The 21,261-nt window shown below is 42.3% G+C and overlaps 1 protein-coding gene across 1 annotated transcript in view; it reads left to right on the forward strand.

The window, feature by feature from the left end:
- Positions 1-21,261, forward strand: part of LOC124619737 (TBC1 domain family member 23) — a 221,771-nt gene that overhangs the window by 109,622 nt on the left and 90,888 nt on the right. Inside the window, exon 8 of the mRNA XM_047146310.1 lies at positions 20,924-21,137. Coding sequence (XP_047002266.1) covers positions 20,924-21,137 — 214 coding nt within the window. The remainder of the gene's footprint in view (positions 1-20,923; positions 21,138-21,261) is intronic.

Genomic DNA, 21,261 nt, shown 5'->3' on the forward strand with positions numbered 1-21,261 from the left:
CAATAGCCGCTCCCTCCGGTTTCGTATATAGGGACCCGCTCTGCCCTAGTCCAGTCAGTCTGGTATTTGCTCTGGATTGCATCTCTATCTCAGCGGTACTGTGTTCTGGTCGTTGCTCGTTGTTGACGTTTGCCTGGCTCTGGTTCCGAGTGGATTTACTGTTGGTGTTTGGTGTTGTGGTTTCTGCAAGCCTCTGTTGTTTATCTCTTCCTTGTTGTGTCGGTCATAGTCAGTCATTGTCGGTCGTTGTCGGTTGTTGTCTGTTGTCGTTGGTCTGTCGTCCGACTCGTCCTTGTGTTTACCCGGTGGTGCATGCTCCACCGCCGGCGGCTTCCCCGCCTGGCGGCTCCAATCCGCAGCCCAAGGCGTTCCTGTGGTTGGTTTTGGTTTCTACAGTTTTGAGAACCCACACTAGGTACCGGTTGACCATTTGCTCCACTGTCTTTCCTATGCAACTTGTGAGACTGAAGCTATAACTACCAGGGTTGGTCCAAACCTCCTCTAGTTTCAAAATCAGATTTAAAATAAACCCCCTTCCGTGAGTTGGGGACTCTACTGTCGTGCAAATTTCACTGAAGAGCTGGAGGAGGACCTCCTTTGACCGAAGTTTCAACTGTTTCAAGATGCTGTATATTATCAGGTTGTGACTGGGAGCAGTACCATGAGCTACCAACATTGCAGAATCATACTTCAATGCTGATGGAATGGAAAACAGAACCAACCCATTGCTGTCTACTGATAATGATGGAAAGCTGGATCCTGGCTAGAACTGGCCGTAATGAATTTATATGATTCAGTCACTGTCTGAGCAATGTCTCTTGGTGATGTTATGAGATACGTCTGCTCCGGTATAGCTGCTATTGGTGCTTGTGAGTTCTGCCTTGAGATCCTTCTAACGGCTTCCTATACTTTGCTTGCAGACGTGGATAAATTGATGGAGTTCAGGAACTCTTGTAAAGACCTCCACTTAGTTTCTTGAATTATTCTCTTCTCCTTTGCTCTTGCCATTCGAAAGGTTGCAAGATTCACATCTGCAAGGCACTGATCAAAACTTCACATAGCTGCCCACTGTCCCTGATTGCAGAATGACACTCATCTTTCCACCAAGGGACAACCTGCTTCCCGAGTGTTTCCTTTGACTGTGAGATGGATGCATCAGTGGCGTGGTGAATCACAGCTGTAAATTAATCCACCCACATTAATGGTATCACATTGCTCGAAAACAGCAAACTGCCTGTAAAGGATCCAGTTATAATTTCTGAGCAGCCATCTCAATGGTTTCCTTTTGGGATCTGCTCCATCTGGCAGATGGATCAAGATAGGATGTTATCACTGCCATGAAGGTCATTGTCCACTCCCCACTGAGCTGTGTTTGCAGGGGTAGGCGTGCAAAAGGAAGTACCTAGGGCTGTAGACGAACCTGTAGTGGTGCTAAAATGTGTAGCATTGTCAACGTTCATCAATATGATGCCTGTAATTCATGTCGGATCATCAAGTGGTATTAGATCACCATAGTGCACTGTGTGAATTTAAGTCCCTGGAAAGGAGAAAGGGAGGGAGAAATTCATCAGTAAGCTGTGTGAGGATCTCTCTGTCAACGGTCTCATGGAGCAGTAGGTACACAGAGCATACTGTGATGTGAAAATGGACCACTATCCTAAAAGTGATCACTTTTGGTTTAGGACACAGGTGAGGAGTGGAATGTGACCGTGACAAACACTGCTACCCTACCTTTCACCCCGTTGCCCGTAAGATAGTCTTTCCTCTGCAGGCAATAGCCTCCAAGTACAGGTGCATCAGTCCATTTACAATGAGCCTCTTGGAGACATAGGCAGATAGATCTGTCCTGTACAAGTAGTCTCAAGTCCTGCATTCATTCATATTCCACTGGAGTATGGGAGTCATTTCTGTGGCATGGTCTTGATTAATTCCTGTCCTTGCACCGAGGCAGTGAGGCACTGGTAGAGTGACGGGGTGTGGAGGGGCTGCCGGGGTCTGGTAATGAAGCAAGTAACTCCACGATCATGTCTTCCTTATCTGTCAGCTGTGCCTTTCTGAGGTCTGCTGGTACCTGCGACAGCTTTTGACCCAAATGTTGTGGTCCTTTCTGTGCATCTTTTCCCTTCAAAGTTGGTGGGGAAAGGGGGAATTGAGAGGCACTGTGCTTTTGGGGCGTCATTTCTTAGCACACTGTAATGTAGTGCCTTTCTCTTTTGACAGAGCTGCCTGGGCTGCTGTATGTTTACTCTCCTTGCTTTGGCAGATAAAGGTACAGGTGGTGTATAATGGTACGCTAAATATTGTCTGTGTTGAATGTCTACCTAGGAGACAGATTTCTTCACCAAGGAAGCAGAAGAAGTGGCAAAGACAGGCAGTTTCGTATTCTTATATTCTTTTCTGGCTTCTGCATAAGGGATTCATTTTGTTGCTGTGATTTCCTGAGTTTTACATTCCTCAGCGAAAACTAGGCTGTCCCGACTTGATACTCCGTAGCTGCCAAAGTAGTTGATGGATACCATAGCAGACGTTCGGTCAGTGCCAGATTAAATGGGGTGCCTTTTCACATTTCCTGCAAGTCACCTCACCTCCGAAAATCAGTGTTGGGAGGCCAAATCGCTGGCATTTGTAGTGTCTCACATGGCTTGGTATGTAAGCCCTAACCCTGAGATGGAGGAACCCTGCCATTGTGTTTTCAGGTAGCTGAAGGTCACAATGAAGTTGGTGGTCTTCTCAATCTTTCCATTATACTCGTCGACATCCTTTCTTCCACACTGACTATCCCCTATGATTCCCATTCTCGTTTCAGCCCTGAGATGTCCATGTCCATAATCTCACAGCATGTGACCACACCCTTGCCTGAGTTGAGGGAGTTCTGCAACTAAACAACTGTTGTACTCACCCAGTTGTCTTTTTGACTTCTTAAGAAGTTGCACCTGCTTTGACCTTGTAGCTTTGTCTCAAAGCTGTGTAGGAAAAACACTGCAGTGAATGGTCAACCAATGCCTAGTGTGGGTTCTCAAAACCAAGTCCCTACCAGGTCGCTACCAGTACTGGTTCAGGAGGTATCACTCCACACTCAATAACCTGACCCTGCTCCAAGTGGTAATTCAGCAAGCTTTCCTTCATAAGCAACACATATCAGTGTATTCTTCAATTTGGAAAAGGCATACAGCACTACCTGGAGGCATATTATTTTGTTCTACACTATGAGAGGAGGTTCCATGAATGTCTACCCATTTTCATACGGTCCTTCCTCTTGGAGAGGTATTTTAGAATGCCATGTCTGATCATTTTATGCTACAGAATGGTGTATGTCAAGGGAGTGTTTTAAGTGTAACAGCTATCAGTATTTCACTTGGCAGTATTATGTCCACAGTATAGTATCCCATATTGTGTTCCTTGGTAGAGGATGACTACTTCATCTTCTGTGCTTCCTCCAGCCTTTCAGTGGCCGCACTTGACAATCAGGCGGCTGGAGGAATAGTCTAAAACCTCAGGTTTTAAATTTTCTTTCGAGAAAACTGTGTTGACTTTAATCGCTTCCACTCTTTTTGATTTACCTATCTGTGCCTCACTTTTGATATGCTTTGAGGCTTTAAACATCCTTAAATATGTCAGTCCTAGATCTTGTGGAGCCAACAGGACACGTCTTCTCCAGTGTTATAAAGACTTTGTGTGACCCCGGCTTCAATAGAGATGCCAGGTTTATGGAGCAGCAAGACCTTCATACTGCAGAATGCTGGATGCAGTTCATCACAAGGATATTAGATTGTCAACATGGGCTTACTGCTCGATTCCAGTTGCTAGCCTGTGTGCAGAGGTTGATGAACATCCACTGTCTATTCAACATCTTCTCTTCGTGGTTCGCCAGGTATGCAAGGGTCTGCCTGTTACAAAATTGCCAACATCTCTCTCTGTTGGTCAGCCGCCATTAAAAGGTCCGTTCCATAATCATCCTTGGACAGCAATGACATTTGGAATCTGTATGGGGGAGAGGCCTTGAGTTATTACATGTAGGGGGGGGGGGGGGGGTTATTAAGGTCTAAAGCCAGGGGGGTTATGTGTTGATGTGACTGTATACAGGAAGAGTTGTACTCCAGTTTCGTATCTTTAAAATCATTTAAATTGCCACACTGATTTTATTACTCTTTACAAGAACATTAATTTTATTGGCCTCTCTTCACATTCTCTGACATTCTAAGGAAAAGGCTCCCAGATCAGTTTTCAGTTTGTTATGTGGAATTCTTTGCTATCCTGAGGACATTAGAACAGATGAGATTGTGTTGTGGCAAGAAATTGCTCATTTGCTCAGATTCCCACAGTGCCCTTCTCAATATAGGCCAGATGTACCCAGCATATCGTATGGTGCAAGAAATGCAGGGCGCTCCCTGTCTCTTGCAAAGGCAAGCAGAGGACAGAATTATTTTGTGCTGACTACTGGGGCACAGAGGGATCCAGGGCAATTAACTTGCTGATGCGAATGCCAAAGGGGCTTGTTCGCTTCCACTTCCTGCTAGCTGTTCAGTCCCCCTGCAGGCTATTAATTACCTCATTTGTGCCCAAGAAGATCATACGTCGGTTGGAGGCTCAGTGGCTGGAAGTGAGGGATAATAAGATGCATTCAGTGAAACATGCAATGCGACTGTAGATTACCTCATTCTGACTCCGACGAGCTGAAGAAGTTGCCCTTACGGGGCTTACCAGAAACCCCATGAGTGTGAGGTCGCAAAAGGCCAATGATGTTTACGGCATTCGACTCCCCACATATTGTCTACCACGCAACTACCATATTGGCTGCTAATGGCAACAGGGGGTGGGACTGGATGCATCCAGTGATCAGCACAGCATGAGGCTACTGAGCATAGGTGAAATGCTTTGTTGTTGAGTAATAACACTGCTACAGTGTTAGTGGTGCTGATAAAAGCAAACATTGCATTATATCTACAGTAACAGTTGCCGAAGTTGACATTTCGTCAGAAAGAAACACGAGGAATTTTACAGAGTGAGAAAGAAGTGGAAGATGAAATATTAACGTTCCTGCAAGAACAATCAGTATAATGTGAAGCGTCGTATTTGCTTGCCTGTCTGGACAGTGTACATGAGGAGTACAATGATCATGAGGAGTACAGTGATGATATGTGTGTAACAAGTGGAAGTGATATTGGGTTAGGCATTGAGCCATGTAGTTCATCATTCTTGTTGGAAAGGAGCCACAAATCTTTCACTGAAATGTAGTAAAGGGCAATTGTTGCCCAAGGAGCGAGTACTGAACATAATTATGTACATGGAATATCATTTGCACCCTAGTATAAAAAAGGGAACAGATTTCAAATAAGTCTGCAGCAATATGACCATGTAGTGCCTAAGAAAAACTACAGATATTCGAGGGCGGACAAGGCACACTTGTTCCAAAAACTGGTGTTTTCATGTTTCAAGGACGCTCGGTACAATTTACAGGATGTGCATGATAGTAACCTACTACATTATGCAAATCAAATTGTGAATGACATAGATTGCGATGATTTCAAGGGAAGCATAGGATGGTTGCATAACTTCAAACAGTGCTACAGAATTGGGAGACATAAGACAACAAAATTCCAAGCAAAGTTTCAAGTTGATGCTCCATGTCAAACTGCGGAATCAGCCCGAACATTTGTAGGTCAGATAAACAGAGTTATCCCGCTGTCCAGTAAGGAATTCATTGCAACTCCGACCAATCATGATTTAAAGAGAAAATGCAAAGAGAAAATGCATATTGAAAGGAACCCTGGAAATTAGAGGTACCAAGAGAGTTGTATCAAGATCAGCCCTAACACATTTGTATACAGTTATGCTGATTGTTAATCTAGATGGTAAACTGACTGGTAAGTTATTTACTGTGCTGCAAGAAATTGGAGGTGCTCTGGCCCCCTATGATTCTTTCTCGTGTGCATGGTCTTGCAAGAGCAGTAGGGGATATTTACATAACAGCAAGTCGTCATCATCATCATCATCATCATCATCATCATTTAAGACTGATTATGCCTTTCAGCGTTCAGTCTGGAGCATAGCCCCCTTATAAAATTCCTCCATGATCCCCTATTCAGTGCTAACATTGGTGCCTCTTCTGATGTTAAACCTATTACTTCAAAATCATTCTTAACCGAATCCAGGTACCTTCTCCTTGGTCTGCCCTGACTCCTCCTACCCTCTACTGCTGAACCCATGAGTCTCTTGGGTAACCTTGCTTCTCCCATGCGTGTAACATGACCCCACCATCTAAGCCTGTTCGCCCTGACTGCTACATCTATAGAGTTCATTCCCAGTTTTTCTTTGATTTCCTCATTGTGGACACCCTCCTGCCATTGTTCCCATCTACTAGTACCTGCAATCATCCTAGCTACTTTCATATCTGTAACCTCAACCTTGTTGATAAGGTAACCTGAATCCACCCAGCTTTCGCTCCCATACAACAAAGTTGGTCGAAAGATTGACCGGTGCACAGATAACTTAGTCTTGGTACTGACTTCCTTCTTGCAGAAGAGAGTAGATCGTAGCTGAGCGCTCACTGCATTAGCATTGCTACACCTCGCTTCCAGTTCTTTCACTATGTTGCCATCCTGTGAGAATATGCATCCTAAGTACTTGAAACCGTCTACCTGTTCTAACTTTGTTCCTCCTACTTGGCACTCAATCCCTTTATATTTCTTTCCCACTGACATTACTTTCGTTTTGGAGATGATAATCTTCATACCATAGTCCTTACATTTCTGATCTAGCTCTGAAATATTACTTTGCAAACTTTCAATCGAATCTGCCATCACAACTAAGTCATCTGCATATACAAGACTGCTTATTTTGTGTTCACATATCTTGATCTCACCCAGCCAGTCTATTGTTTTCAACATATGATCCATAAATAATATTAACAGCAGTGGAGACAGGTTGCAGCCTTGTCTTACCCCTGAACTCAATTTACTGTCAACTCTAACTGCTGCCTGACTATCCATGTAAAGACCTTTAATTGCTTGCAAAAGTTTGCCTCCTATTCCATAATTTCGTAGAACAGACAATAACTTCCTCCTAGGAACCCGGTCATGTGCCTTTTCTAGATCTATAAAGCATAGATACAATTCCCTGCTCCACTCATAACACTTCTCCATTATTTGCCGTAAGCTAAAGATCTGGTCCTGACAACCTCTAAGAGGCCTAAACCCACACTGATTTTCATCCAATTTGTCCTCAACTAATACTCGCACTTTCCTTTCAACAATACCTGAGAAGATTTTACCCACAACGCTGATTAAAGAGATACCTCTGTAGTTGTTACAATCTTTTCTGTTTCCATGTTTAAAGATTGGTGTGATTACTGCTTTTGTCCAGTCTGATGGAACCTGTCCCGACTCCCAGGCCATTTCAATTATCCTGTGTAGCCATTTAAGACCTGACATTCCACTGTATTTGATGAGTTCCGACTTAATTTCATCCACCCCAGCTGCTTTATTGCACTGCAATCTATTGACCATTTTCTCCACTTCCTCAAATGTGATCCTATTTCCATCATCATTCCTATCCCATTCTACCTCGAAATCTGAAAATTTGCTGATCGTATTTTCACCTACATTGAGCAACTCTTCAAAATATTCCCTCCATCTGCCCAAGGCATCCACAGGATTCACCAGCAGTTTTCCTGACCTGTCCAAAATACTTGTCATTTCCTTCTTACCTCCCTTTCGAAGACTGCTAATTACACTCCAGAATGGTTTTCCAGCAGCTTGACCCATAGTCTCCAACCTGTTTCCAAAGTCTTCCCAAGATTTCTTCTTGGATGATGCAATTATCTGTTTGGCTTTCTTTCTTTCTTCAACATAACTTTCTCTGTCTACCTGAGTTCTAGTATGTAGCCATTTTTGATACGCCTTCTTTTTCCTTTTACAGGCTACCTTGACTGTGTCATTCCACCAAGCTGTTTGCGTCATCCTACTTTCACACACTACTGTTCCAAGACATTCTTTAGCCACTTCTAGTACTGTGTCCCTGTACCTTGTCCATTCCTTTTCCAATGACTGTAATTGACTACATTCAACTAACTGGTACCTTTCTGAGATCGCTGTTATGTACTTATGCCTGATTTCCTTATCCTGAAGTTTCTCCACTCTTATCCTCCTACATATGGACCTGACCTCCTGCAATTTCGGCCTCACAATCCCAATCTCACTGCAGATTAAATAATGATCAGTGTCATCAAAGAATCCCCTGAATACACGTGTATCCCTCACAGCCTTCCTGAATTCCTGATCTGTTATTATATAGTCAATGACAGATCTGGTTCCCCTGCCTTCCCAAGTATACCAGTGAATGTTCTTATGTTTAAAAAAGGAGTTTGTGATTACTAAGCCCATACTGGCACAGAAATCCAAGAGTTGTTTCCTGTTTGAAATATGGCTTCCCGGCTATTACACAAGTTGAAAATATGGTCACTATTTTTTATAAACTTAAATTTGCCATATTTCGTGACAGTACCTTTTCCATTAGGCGTTTGCAAGCAAATATAAGTCTTGGCTTCAGTTGTCTAAGTATGATTCCACAATGCATCGTTGTCGGCTGCAGAAAATGACGTGGTTCAGCGTGTTTCTCTCATTTTGGTGTTTCAAATATAGTTTCTTCCAATGTAGTTTCTTCTTTTCAGATAATACAAAAATAATAGTTAACATAATTCAAAATTATTTATGACTGCGACCTTCACATTGTTCTTCCGTCAACACACACCAAGAGTTAGCTTCCGACTCGGACTGACTATAGTAAAAGACTACTCCAACGTCAAAGATATTTTACACAATCAGTTTCTTTGCTATTCTTCGATACATTTTCTAATAGTAATCAATATGCTTTTACTCTCAAAAACAGAAGTAAATTAACATATAATAAGACAAATTATAATAAATTCTGACAAAAATATAAGAAAACATTTTCAATTCAGTATCGACAAATACGGTAAAAAAATAACATCTCCCAGATCCATTACATGTTCCTGTTGGCCTCCATATCCTCTCCAAATTTACCCATAACCTTTTCATACCCTTCTGTTCGATTTCCAATCCTGGCATTAAAATCACCCATGAGCAGAACACTGTCCTTGTCCTTTACCCTAACAACTACATCATTGAGTGCCTCATAAAAACTATCCATCTTATCTTGATCTGTCCCTTCACAATGCAAATATACTGACAGCAAGTAAGAGTGGGAAAATGGGTGTAAGAGAACTACAACTAAAGTATGAGCCCTGCTTTTGGCCAAACTGATCAAAATAACTTGCTTTTGTTTGATTACTGGTCTGCATATAAAACTCATACTCCTTTAGAGTAAATTAACCCTTCTGAAAAGTGTGTGACATTGCCATTCATACCACCTGGAACCACTGGACAAGTGCAGCCTCTGTATGTTTGTTTTTTCTGTGCCCATAAAACATGTTATTGCACTACCCGTAACTACACTTAGGGTAGCCAGTTTCCCGATAAGCTCCACAACAGACTCTTTCACATAGTTCTCATTACCCCATTATACCAGTATGATTATATACACATTCCTTAAGAGTGAATGCCTAGCTGAACATCTTGCACCGTTTGTAATTTCCAAGGGGTTCACCTTCAATCTGGATAGTATGGACCCTTATGATCACTGTGGCGTGCCATTCTTCATTTGTTGTTTATGGTGCAAGTTAATGATTTGTTTTGTACATTTATGGAATACCGACAATGTCCATTTTGTGAAGTTTAATACATACATCCCCTAGAAGATTGATCTCTGCACATCCCAGAAACTCATTTGCTGTTGCTCTCCTGATGCACATTATGAGCCATTAGCAACTAATATTTTTTCTGTCATAACTGTTAACACAGCAGTATCAAATGAGTGCTGCTAAAGAGTGAACTTGCAACTCTGCTCTTGACAGGTTTTTTGGTAGTTCCTTGTTAGAGTTGGTCATTGCCCATTAACATGTGGCTTTCTGCTACGCCACAAGGAGCCTCCCCAGGGTATCGATATGACATATTTTATTTCAATGTGGTCTGTATGATGACCTGAGGACAATTCAGGGTCTCCCACAGGACCTACCCTGTATTTTAACTGATAGTGAGGTGAGTGTGGTTCGTGTTTTAAGATTTTGTGTGATGCCAGGACTTCTTCCCAAAATATTGAGTGAGCTATTTTAATGTGTCAGAGTCCCTCACCACCTGTTATTTCTGAGCAGTCACCCAGCCACAGCTATATATCCCCACTTAACCATGTTTGTTCTGGTATTTGATCCTTGATTTTATCTAGTTATGCTGTTGTGTTTCATCTGACTTTTATTGTTGGTACTTTATGATTCTCACTATATCAGAGTAGTCTTTTTAATTCTTGTGTGAAAATACAACTTGAATTTCCAGTTTATTATTGGATTTTCACCTCATTCATCTGTATTTAATTCAAGCAAGGGAACTGATGAACTTGCATCTCAACCCCCAAATCATCATCATCATCATTATCAAAACATCAGGTCCGGACTTTTTCAATCTGGAAACATTATTTTTAATAAATCTAAAATTATTTATACATTATGATTTATTTGGGTCACAGTTGTGGTATAATATAGGCAGTCAACCACTGTAGACTGTTATGAGTCATCTTTAGATCTTTTCAGCATAGTTACGGTGTAACACATCATTATTTTCATTGTATCTGCATTAAAACTTTCATAAGTGCAGGAGATTATCACATTAGACTTAGAAACCAGTGATACATGTGATTGGAGAAAGTTGTAGAATTTTACCACATCTAGGGAGATAAGTGTTCTCCTATCCCATTTGTACTAGACGCTATGGAAAAGGTGGACACTCAAGATGACCTGCAGTGGAAATCAGTGTGGTGTTCCAGCATCATACAGGCTAGTCTTAAATGGCTCCATGTGATTCAGAATTAGTTTTTATAGCTTTTACAAATGTTGGACCTAATGATATTGCTGCTGCTGTTGCTGGAAATATATCGTACATTATTTTTATCTCAGTATTGGCTCTGTTGATTATAGTCTTGCGTACTTTCTTCTTTCATTTAGTATTTGACTGTATATCAATAGATGCATGTTTCGCAAGTCTGTGTCAGAATCAAACAGCTATTCAGTGGCATAAAGTGTAGTTCCCAAAATATTTGAGCACTTCCTTGTGTATTTCCTGTTAGAGAATAGTTCAGTGATCTTCTCTATTGTTTGTACTGTTAGTCTACATTCACATTCTGGTGTATCAACAGTACGTAAATTGTAGTCCTAGTTCTAGTGTGGCACATTGTTTTATTTTGGTGATGCAAAATGTTCTTAGATAATTCAAGCACTACAGTTTGTACTTCATCTAGGCTTTACCTCTCCTGTTTCGTGTTTGTTTTCCATTTTCCTCAAACATTGCCTTGCTTGTGCATTAAGGCAAGTCATCGAAGGATATGAAGCTGTCATACATTAGGTGTTGTCTGTTAAATATTATAAATACTAGTAGCTACTGAAATGTTCCTGGAATACACCATAAATGAAATTATGCTTTACCTGGATCTTATTCACCACCACCACCACTTCCTTCAAAGTAGTCCCCTTGGGAGGGTATAAACTGCTCCCTGCGACTTTGCCATGAACTAAAAGCTCCCTGGGGTGCTTTTTTTGAGACCCGGTTTATTAGCACTTGTAATTCTGCACGAATGTCCTCTATTGTGTGAAATTTTAAGCCTTTTAACTTGGGTTTTCATTCTGGGGAATAAAGAAAAGTCGTACGGTCCCAGGTTGGCTAAATAAGGTATATGAGGAACAACTGTGAGTTTGTTTTTTGCCGGAAACTCATGGATGATCAACTCATTGTGTACCCTCACATTGTCGTGATGGAGGAACCAATCACCTGTGTTCCAATTTTCCTGACATATTCTTCTTACTTTCTCCCTCGGGTGCCTCAGGACGTGTTGGTAGAACACTGCATTGGTGGACTGATGAGGAGGGATGAAGTCCTTATGAACAGTTCCTTTCATGTTGAAGAAACAGATGAGCTTGGATTTCCAGTTTCGGGATCAGTCCCTTAAGCCCAGCTTTCATCACCAGTATTAACTTGATAGCCTTTCTTGACGTTCTCTGCAGTCTTGCACATGATGCTATTTTTGCTTGTCGCTGAGAATTAACTTAAAATGTAGACTGGCAATGGCAAGGAAAGCGTTTCTGAAGAAGAGAAATGTAAACACATCGAGTATAGACTTAAGTGTCAGGAAGTCATTTCTGAAAGTATTTGTATGGAGTGTAGCCATGTATGGAAGTGAAACATGGACGATAAATAGTTTAGACAAGAAGAGAATAGAAGCTTTTGAAATGTGGTGTTACAGAAGAATGCTGAATATTAGATGGGTAGATCACATAACTAATGGGGAAGTATTAAATAGGATTGGGGAGAAGAGAAGTTTGTGGCACAACTTGACCAGAAGACGGGATTGGTTGGTAGGACATGTTCTAAGGCATCAAGGGATCACCAATTTAGTATTTGAGGGCAGCGTGGAGGGTAAAAATCGTAGAGAGAGACCAAGAGATGAATACACTAAGCAGATTCCAAAGGATGTATGTTGCAGTAGGTACCGGGAGATGAAGAAGCTTGCACTGGATAGAGTAGCATGGAGAGCTGCATCAAACCAGTCTCAGGACTGAAGACCCAACAACAACAACAACAGCTGAGAATTTGCGGCACAAACTTTGTGACAATCTGTCGCATGTGCAGTTCAGCACACAAAATCCTCTGACATATCCAGTAAGTCAGCCCCATGAAAGTGCATGTGTCCTAGACTGTCTGTCTGCGAACTTTTCAGCACCGCATTCTGAACAGCAGCAACATTTTCAGGAGTATTGCCAGATGGCGGGCATCCTAAATGGGCATCGTTGTCAAACTATGTTGTACAACCTTGAAAACATTTAAACCAGTCATAAGCTTGACTGTGGCCTATAGGTGTCTTCCCCAAATGCTCACTTTAACACGTTACACACTTCTGCAGTGGTTTTTGTGACTCTGAAACAAAGGTTTATGAACAATTGTTGCTCCCAAACACCCGTCGTCATCAATGTCACAAGATACACAAGAAGTGACAATGAGAAATGTGCATAAATAGTAAATGCAAGCACCTAGCACAGAATATCTTGGGGAATTGACTCACAAAACATATATGAACTACCATGTGGCAGTGTTTCATTGTACTACTTGATTTCATGAGCTACACATATGTTCTGGGAACTTTTGGGTATCACCTCTTATGTAAAAGCAGGTGGCAATAAATTCCTAGAGATGTATCTTGAAATTCATAGGAACATTATCTAGTATGTAAGAGATTTCTTCTGATTTTTAAAATCCATGATGACATCAAAAGCTGTAAATTTTCCCAAGTGTTATATGGAGACAGACAAAGCCATAGGCAGATGAGAATTTGAGAAGTCTCATGATAAAGAAGTCACCTTTCCTGCAGTTGCTCTCTTTATGTTCTAAGGAACATATTTGTTACTGTATAGTTTTTGGGTTAAAAACCAAATGATTAAGTAGTAGCTTTTAAATAATTTGGTGAGGTGACAAAATTGAAATAGGTCAGTCAATTTTTAGATTGGACGATTGTATACCAGTTTACAGCTTTCCTTTCTTTTCACTTAGTCATTTATCCTCAATTACTATTTAAGTTATGTTTACCATGTGGCTAGTTAGTTACACATTCCATGGATCATTTTGCATGATAGATTGTGATGATGGCCGGCCGAAGTGGCCGTGCGGTTAAAGGCGCTGCAGTCTGGAACCGCAAGACCGCTACGGTCGCAGGTTCGAATCCTGCCTCGGGCATGGATGTTTGTGATGTCCTTAGGTTAGTTAGGTTTAACTAGTTCTAAGTTCTAGGGGACTAATGACCTCAGCAGTTGAGTCCCATAGTGCTCAGAGCCATTTGAACCATTTTTTGATTGTGATGATGTGGAACTAGTCATTTTACATTCACATTGAAAATTAATTTTGTACATATGGTTACATTCTGAACATTTTAAAGGATTCCCCCCCCCCCCCCCCCCCCCCAAAGAAGAAAAAAAAAGATATGTAGATGTGAGTTAGTAATTCCTACCCACCACCTTCTAACATTACAGTGAACAGTAACAGAAATTATTCTACGGAAGAGGAAGAGTTGTCAAGGAGAAACTTTCTCAGTTATCAAATTTTACTTTACTGTCTGTCAGACATTTTATATCACTGGGTAACTGATCAAAAATATTTATTGCAGCATTGTGCACCCCTTTTGTGCTGAAGACAATCTTAACATGGAGTAATGGATGTCTTTTTCCTTCTGGTATTCTAATTGTGTACCTCTTTGTTCCTTTTGAACTGTAGTAGATTATTTACATGAAATCTTCATTAGAGAATAAATGTACTGTGAAGCAATAGTCATAATGGCCTACTCCTTAAACAGATGCCAACAAGATGGTCATGTGTGAGCACCACATATTATTCTCACACCACATTTCTGTGCAACGAAGACTTTGTCCTACAGATAAGTTACCCCAGAGCATTATTTCATATGACATTGTTGAATGAAAATATGCAAAATATGCCAACTTACTGATTTTTCCCTCCCCAAGATTTCCAATGATTCTAAGCACAAATGTGGCTGAACTAAGGTGTTTCAGGCATTCCAAAATGTATTTTTTCCAGTTCAAATTCTAATCAATATGGACACCATACAATTTGAAGTTTCCACCCTATTTATTATTTCCGCACCGTGTGTGTCACTTATAATTGGTGTAGTACCTCTGGACATGCAGAACTGAATAGGTTGCACCTTCTTAAAATTGAGGGTGAGACCATTCTCAGAAAACCAGTCAGTGACACCTTTAAGAACTTAGTGTACTATTTCTTCTGTTCTTGTACATTTGATTGATTACAATACTAGTGTCATCTGCAAAAAGAACTAATTCTTCTTGTTGTATACTAGACAGAAGGTTGTTTATGTGTAAGAGGACCTAGGGTTGAACCTGGGGGAATGATGTACATGATATCTGCCCAATCAGAATTATGTCCCTGGACTATATTGCTTGTATTACTTAGTTCAACTTTCTGCATTCTTTTAGTTAGATATGACATTATCCATTGATTGGCTAAAATGTCAATTGATCTTGGAGAATACTGTGATTCACATAGTCATATGCCTTAGAGAGGTCACAGATAATACCAGTGGGCACTATTGTGTTATTTAATGCTTGTAAAATCTGGTGAGTGAATGTGTAAATGGCATTCTCAGCAGAGCAACTCTTCTGAAACCCAAACTGTGATATGCTAAGGATACTTTGTTGCTAAGGTGAGATACTGCTGTAGAATACATGACCTTCTCAAAAATTTTGGAAAATGGTATCAGCTGTGAAACAGGTTGGTACTTATTGTCAAATATTGCCTGTCTTTTGTTACTGAATGTTTCATTTCTCTCTGGGCTTTATTCTGTTTTAAGAACTTAATCACCCATATGACAGTTAATAATACCTCTACATGTTGTCCAAAACACCTGTTTCATGTTCTTCCTTTTGTTTGTCTTAGATTTCACTTTCATGTTCTGTACAGTGAATATATGCGTGGGCTTAGCTCATTTGAGTGTGACTTACAATGCATACTGTTACGACTGTGAGGGACCTATTGATGAGTTGATTTATTACATATGTCTTTTTTTCTGTGTGTGCAAGTTGTGTATTTTAACTTATCATCTGAAGATGAAATGGGTATAAAATCCACCAAGATAAGGGATCAGTCAGGGCTAGATGACCAGTGAATTGCAGGATGTGGATGGCACAAGGTACATACTTTAGTGTGCCATTTTGTGCATAGGGCAGCACTGAAAATTGTGTGAATGTGAAGATCTGTCCAGTAATTTATTAATTTTCTGAAATAGTACTTAACAAGTTTGACAGCAGTGGGGAATGAGCATTTCACTTGCATTAACCTGTGTAGGAATAAAGCAGATTTCCAGAAGGCTACAACGCACGTGACTTATATGAAATTGTGTGCTTGTGGAATATTGTCTCAGTTATGTGACTGGATTTGTGATTTCCTGTCATGGATGTCACAATTTGTAGTAATTGACAGAAAGCCATCAAGTAAAACAGAGGTGATTTCTGGCTTACCCCAAGGTACTGTTATTGGCCCCTGTTGTTCCTTATCTGAGTAAACGATTTAGGAGACAACCTGAGTGGTTGTCTTACGTTGCTCGCAGGTGACACTGTCATTTATCATCTAGTAAAGTCATCAGAATATCAAAACAAATCGTAGAATGATTTAGAAAATGTATCTGTATGGTGCAAAAATTGGTAACTGACCCTAAATGCCGGCCGGAGTGGCCGTGCAGTTCTAGGCGCTACAGTCTGGAACCAAGCGACCGCTACAGTCGCAGGTTCGAATCCTGCCTCAGGCATGGATGTGTGTGATGTCCTTAGGTTAGTTAGGTTTAATTAGTTCTAAGTTCTAGGTGGCTGATGACCTCAGAAGTTAAGTCACATAGTGCTCAGAGCCATTTGACCGTAAATAATGAAAAGTATGAGGTCAGCCACATGAGTGCTAAAAGGAATCCGTTAAACTTCAGTTACATGGTAAACCAGTCAAATCAACTAAATACTTACGAATTACAATTACAAACAACTTAAGTTGGAAAAACCAGATAGAAAATGTTGTTGGGAAGGCAAACCAGAGACTTTGTCTCATTGGCTGAACACTTAGAAAATGCAACACATCTACTAAAGAGACTGCCTATACTACACTTGTTCGTCCTGTGTTGGTGTACTGCTGTGTGGTCTGGGATCCTTACTAGATAGGATTAATGGAGTACATCGAGAAAGTTCAAAGCAGAGCATCACATTTTTTATAATCGCAAAATAGTGGAAAGAGTGTCGCTGATATGATACAGGATTTGGGGTGGACACCATTAAAACCAAGGCATTTTTCATTGCTGCAGAATCTTCTCATGGAATTTCAATTACCAGCTTTATCCTCAGAGTGCAAAAATGTTTTGTTGTTGCCACCCTACATAGGGAGAAATGATCATCATCATAAAATAAAGGAAATCGGAGCTCGCATGGAAATATATAGTTGTTTATTTTTTCCATGCACTGTTCGAGATTGGAATAATAGAGAATTATTGTGAAAGTGGTTTGATGAACCCACTGCCAGGCACTTCAGTGTGATTTGCAGAGTATCCTTGTAGATGTGGAGACCAAGTCACTGAAAGACAAAAGTGTGGCATTGTTGATAGGCACACAAACAAGAGGTACGGAGCTCAGCTAGCTTTCGCTAGCTATAGGATAAACATGCACACAAACACACATGACCACTCATATGCACATGCCTGTCTTCATACATTATGCTTAGTTGTTTGCAAGGTCTTCACTGGCTCACGGTGAGTATACTGAGGTGGGGTGGGGTGAGGATGGAGAGAGGTGGGAGGCAGGTAGAGGGGGGGGCAGGAGGCAGACAGCTTGGCACTCAAGTTCATAGACTAGGGTGTGAGATAACAGCACAAAGCTAGCTGGTGTGTGTGTGTGTGTGTGTGTGTGTGTGTGTGTGTGTGTGGTGACCCCACATCAGCCAGCTGTGTTCTGTTATGTCACACCCTAGTCTATGAAACTGTGTGCCCAGCCTTCTTCCGCCTGCCACCTGTACCCTCTACCTGCACCCCTAGCTAGCTAGCCCACAGACACCTTCTCACTCTTCCACGAGACTCTTCCCCCAACCCCTCCCTGCCTCTCACCTATCTCCATCCCTCCCCCACACTTCCACCCCACCCCACACTCCTACCTCACCCCATTACTCTCGCTGTGGACAAGTAAAGAGCTGTCAGTCTACTCAGCAAAATATAGGGAGACAGATGTGTGTGTGTGTGTGTGTGTGTGTGTGTGTGTGTGTGTGAGAGAGAGAGAGAGAGAGAGAGAGATATATATGGACAAGTAGCATACCTTTTGTTTGTGTGCCTATCAATAATGCAGTGCTTCTGCCTTTCGGTGAGATCATTTCCTTATTCCTAAATAATTTGTAATTTTCAGTCGGAACTTTCTGTACATCACTAACCTACTTACTGCATTTCCCACCAACAGGTGTGTCTGTCAGCAGGGCAACAAGGTTTGCATTCAGGATCTAAGATAAAATCAAAATAGTATCAACATTGTGAGAAGGGAAGTTGCTACTCACCATATAGCGGAGATCTCTCTCTCTCTCTCTCTCTCTCTCTCTCTCTCTCTCACACACACACACACACACACACACACACACACACACACACACACTCGCGCAAATCAACTCACACACACGACTGCAGTCTCAGGCAACTGAAACCACATTGTGAGCAGAAGCAACAGTGCATGATGGGAGTGGCCACTGGGTGGGGATAAGGAGGAGGCTGGGTCAGTGAGGGGGAGGGATAGTATGGTGGGGGTGGCGGACAGTGAAGTGTTGCAGGTTAGACGGAGGGCAGGGGAGAGGTGGGGAGGGGTGGGTAAGTAGTAGAGAGAAATGAAATAAAAAGACTGGGTGTGGTGCTGGAATAATGGCTGTGTGGTGCTGGAATGGGAACAGGGAAGGGGCTGGATGAGTGAGGACAGTGACTATCAAAGGTTGAGGCCAGGTTACAGGTACATACGATGTATTGCAGGGAAATTTCCCACCTGCACAATTGAGGAAAGCTTGGTGTTGATAGGAAGTATCCATATGGCACAGGGTGGTCCACTAGTTTCTTGGCCATTCATGTGGACAGGCAGCTTGTTGGTTGACATGCCTACATAGAATCCAGCACAGTGGTTGCAGCTTAGCTTGTAGATCACGTGAGTGTTTCACAGGTTGCGCTGTCTTCGGTGGGAGAGGTGATGCTAGTGACCAGACTGAAGTAGGTATGTATGGGACAGGTCTTGCATCTCGGTCTATTACAGGGGTATGAGCCATGAGGTAAGGGGTTGGGACCAGAGGTTGTGTAAGGATGGACGAGTATACTTTGTAGGTTCGGTGGACGGCAGAGTACCACTGTGGGAGGGGTGGGAAGAATAGTGGGCTGGACATTTTTCATTTCAGGGCACGATGAGAGGTAATCGAAACCCTGGTGGAGAATGTAATTCAGTTGCTCCAGTCCTGGGTGGTACTGAGCTACAAGGGGACTGCTCCTATGTGGCCTCTCGGTGGGACTTTGGGAGGTGGTGGGAGACTGGAAAGATAAGGCGGGGGAGATTTGTTTTTGTGTGAGGTTGGAAGGATAATCGGGGTCAGTGAAGGCTTCAGTGAGACCTTCGGTATATTTCGAGAGGAACTGCTCATCACTGCAGATGCGACAACCACGGGTGGCTAAGCTGTAAGGAATTGACTTCTTGGTATGGGATGGAGGTATTGCTGTGGTTCGACAGCTGCCACCCATTCCATACCAAGAAGTCCCTTCCATACAGCCTAGCTACCTATGGTCCCTCGTTCAAAAGCAAATCTCCCCTGCCTTATCTTTCCTGTCTCCCACCATATCTCAAATTCCTACCGTCCAGCCACATAGGAGCATTCCCATTGTAACTCAGTACCACCCAGGACTGGAGCAACTAAATTACACTCTCTGCCAGGGTTTTGATTACCTCTCGTCATGCCCTGAAATGAGAAATGTCCTGACCACTATTCTTCCCACCACTCCCTCAGTGGTATTCCGCCATCCACCGAACCTGTACAGTGTACTCGTCCTTCTTTACACAACCTTTGGTCTCAACCCCTTACCTCATGGCTCATACCCCTGTAATAGACCTAGATGCAAGACCTGTCCCATACATCCTCCCAACACCACCTACTCCAGTCAGGGCACTAACATCACCTATCCCATCCAAGGCAGGGCTACCTGTGAAATCAGTCGTGGTCTACAAGGTAAGCTGCAACCACTGTGCTGCATTCTATGTAGGCATGACCATCAACAAGCTGTCCATGTGCATGAATGGCCACTGACAAACTGTGGCCAAGAAACAAGTGGACCACCCTGTTGTTGAACACGCTGCCAAACATGATATCCTTCATTTCAATGACTGTTTCACAGTCTGTGCCATATGGATCCTTCCCACCAACACCAGCTTTTCTGAGTTGCACAGGTGGGAACTTTCCTTGCAATACATCCTATGTTCCTGTAACCCTCCTGGCCTCAACCTTTGTTAGTCACCGTCCTCACCCATCCAACTCCTTCCCTGCTCCCATTCCAGCGCTATACAGCCATTGTTCCACCATCACACCCAGTCTTTTTATTTATTTCTCTTTATTTCTCTCTATTTCTCTTCTTTTCCACTACTTCCTCCCCCTCCCCTCCCTCCCTCCCTCCACACCTCTCCCCTGTCCTCCGTCTAACCTGCAGCAATTCACTATCTGCCATCCCCACCATACTATCCGTCCCCCTCCCCGCCCCAGCCTCCTCCTTACCCCCATCCAGTCGCAACTCCCATCATGCACTGCTGCTGCTGTTCACAGGTGGTTTCAGTTGGCTGAGACTGCAGCCGCGTGCGCGCGCGGGTGTGTGTGTGTGTGTGTGTGTGTGTGCGTGTGTGCGTGCGCTTTAAGTGTGGTGAGTAGCAGCTTTCCTTCTCATAGTAATGTTTCATTTCTTCCTGGATTTTCTCTTGTTTAATAAAATCAAAATACTGTTACATAAAAATAATGGTAATCATTGGCCTTGTATGACTATGGGGCTTAATGCTCAGTCAATACCTTGGTTCCTTGGAGAACAGAGCTTTCACAACACTTATGTATTTACCTTGTAGCATATTACATTACTGTCATATTTCTGCTAAGTTTCAGATAAGGCATTCAGAAAATTTTATTGCTCATCATTCAGTCAAGCAGTTTATTGAAAGTGAATGGACCGGTTAACACAGATGAGTCAGTATATCTCTATTTTGCAGATGCTTCAAGAGCCAGCAGCATTTGCTACAGCTGTTCAGGGCTTGTTATCAGCACAACGCCAGGCACTAGCTGCTCGTTCAGCTGCTGGTGGTGAGCACCTTTGTTTCCTAGGCTCTGGCCGTGTCGAAGAAGACCAGTACACTCACATGGTTGTTGCTTCTTTCTTACAGAAGCACACCAGTTTTGTCAGCATGCTCACTGGAGGATACCAAGGTGATTATAAATATTAATTGCCTTTAATTTATTTTTAGTTTTAATGAGAAGCCACCATCATTTTTCATTTGTTGGTGTTATTTCAGCTCTTTGTAAGCATAATATATTGCACAGCTACAGCTAC

Source organism: Schistocerca americana, chromosome 6, assembly GCF_021461395.2.
Source record: "Schistocerca americana isolate TAMUIC-IGC-003095 chromosome 6, iqSchAmer2.1, whole genome shotgun sequence".
NCBI classification, from domain to species: Eukaryota; Metazoa; Arthropoda; class Insecta; order Orthoptera; family Acrididae; genus Schistocerca; species Schistocerca americana.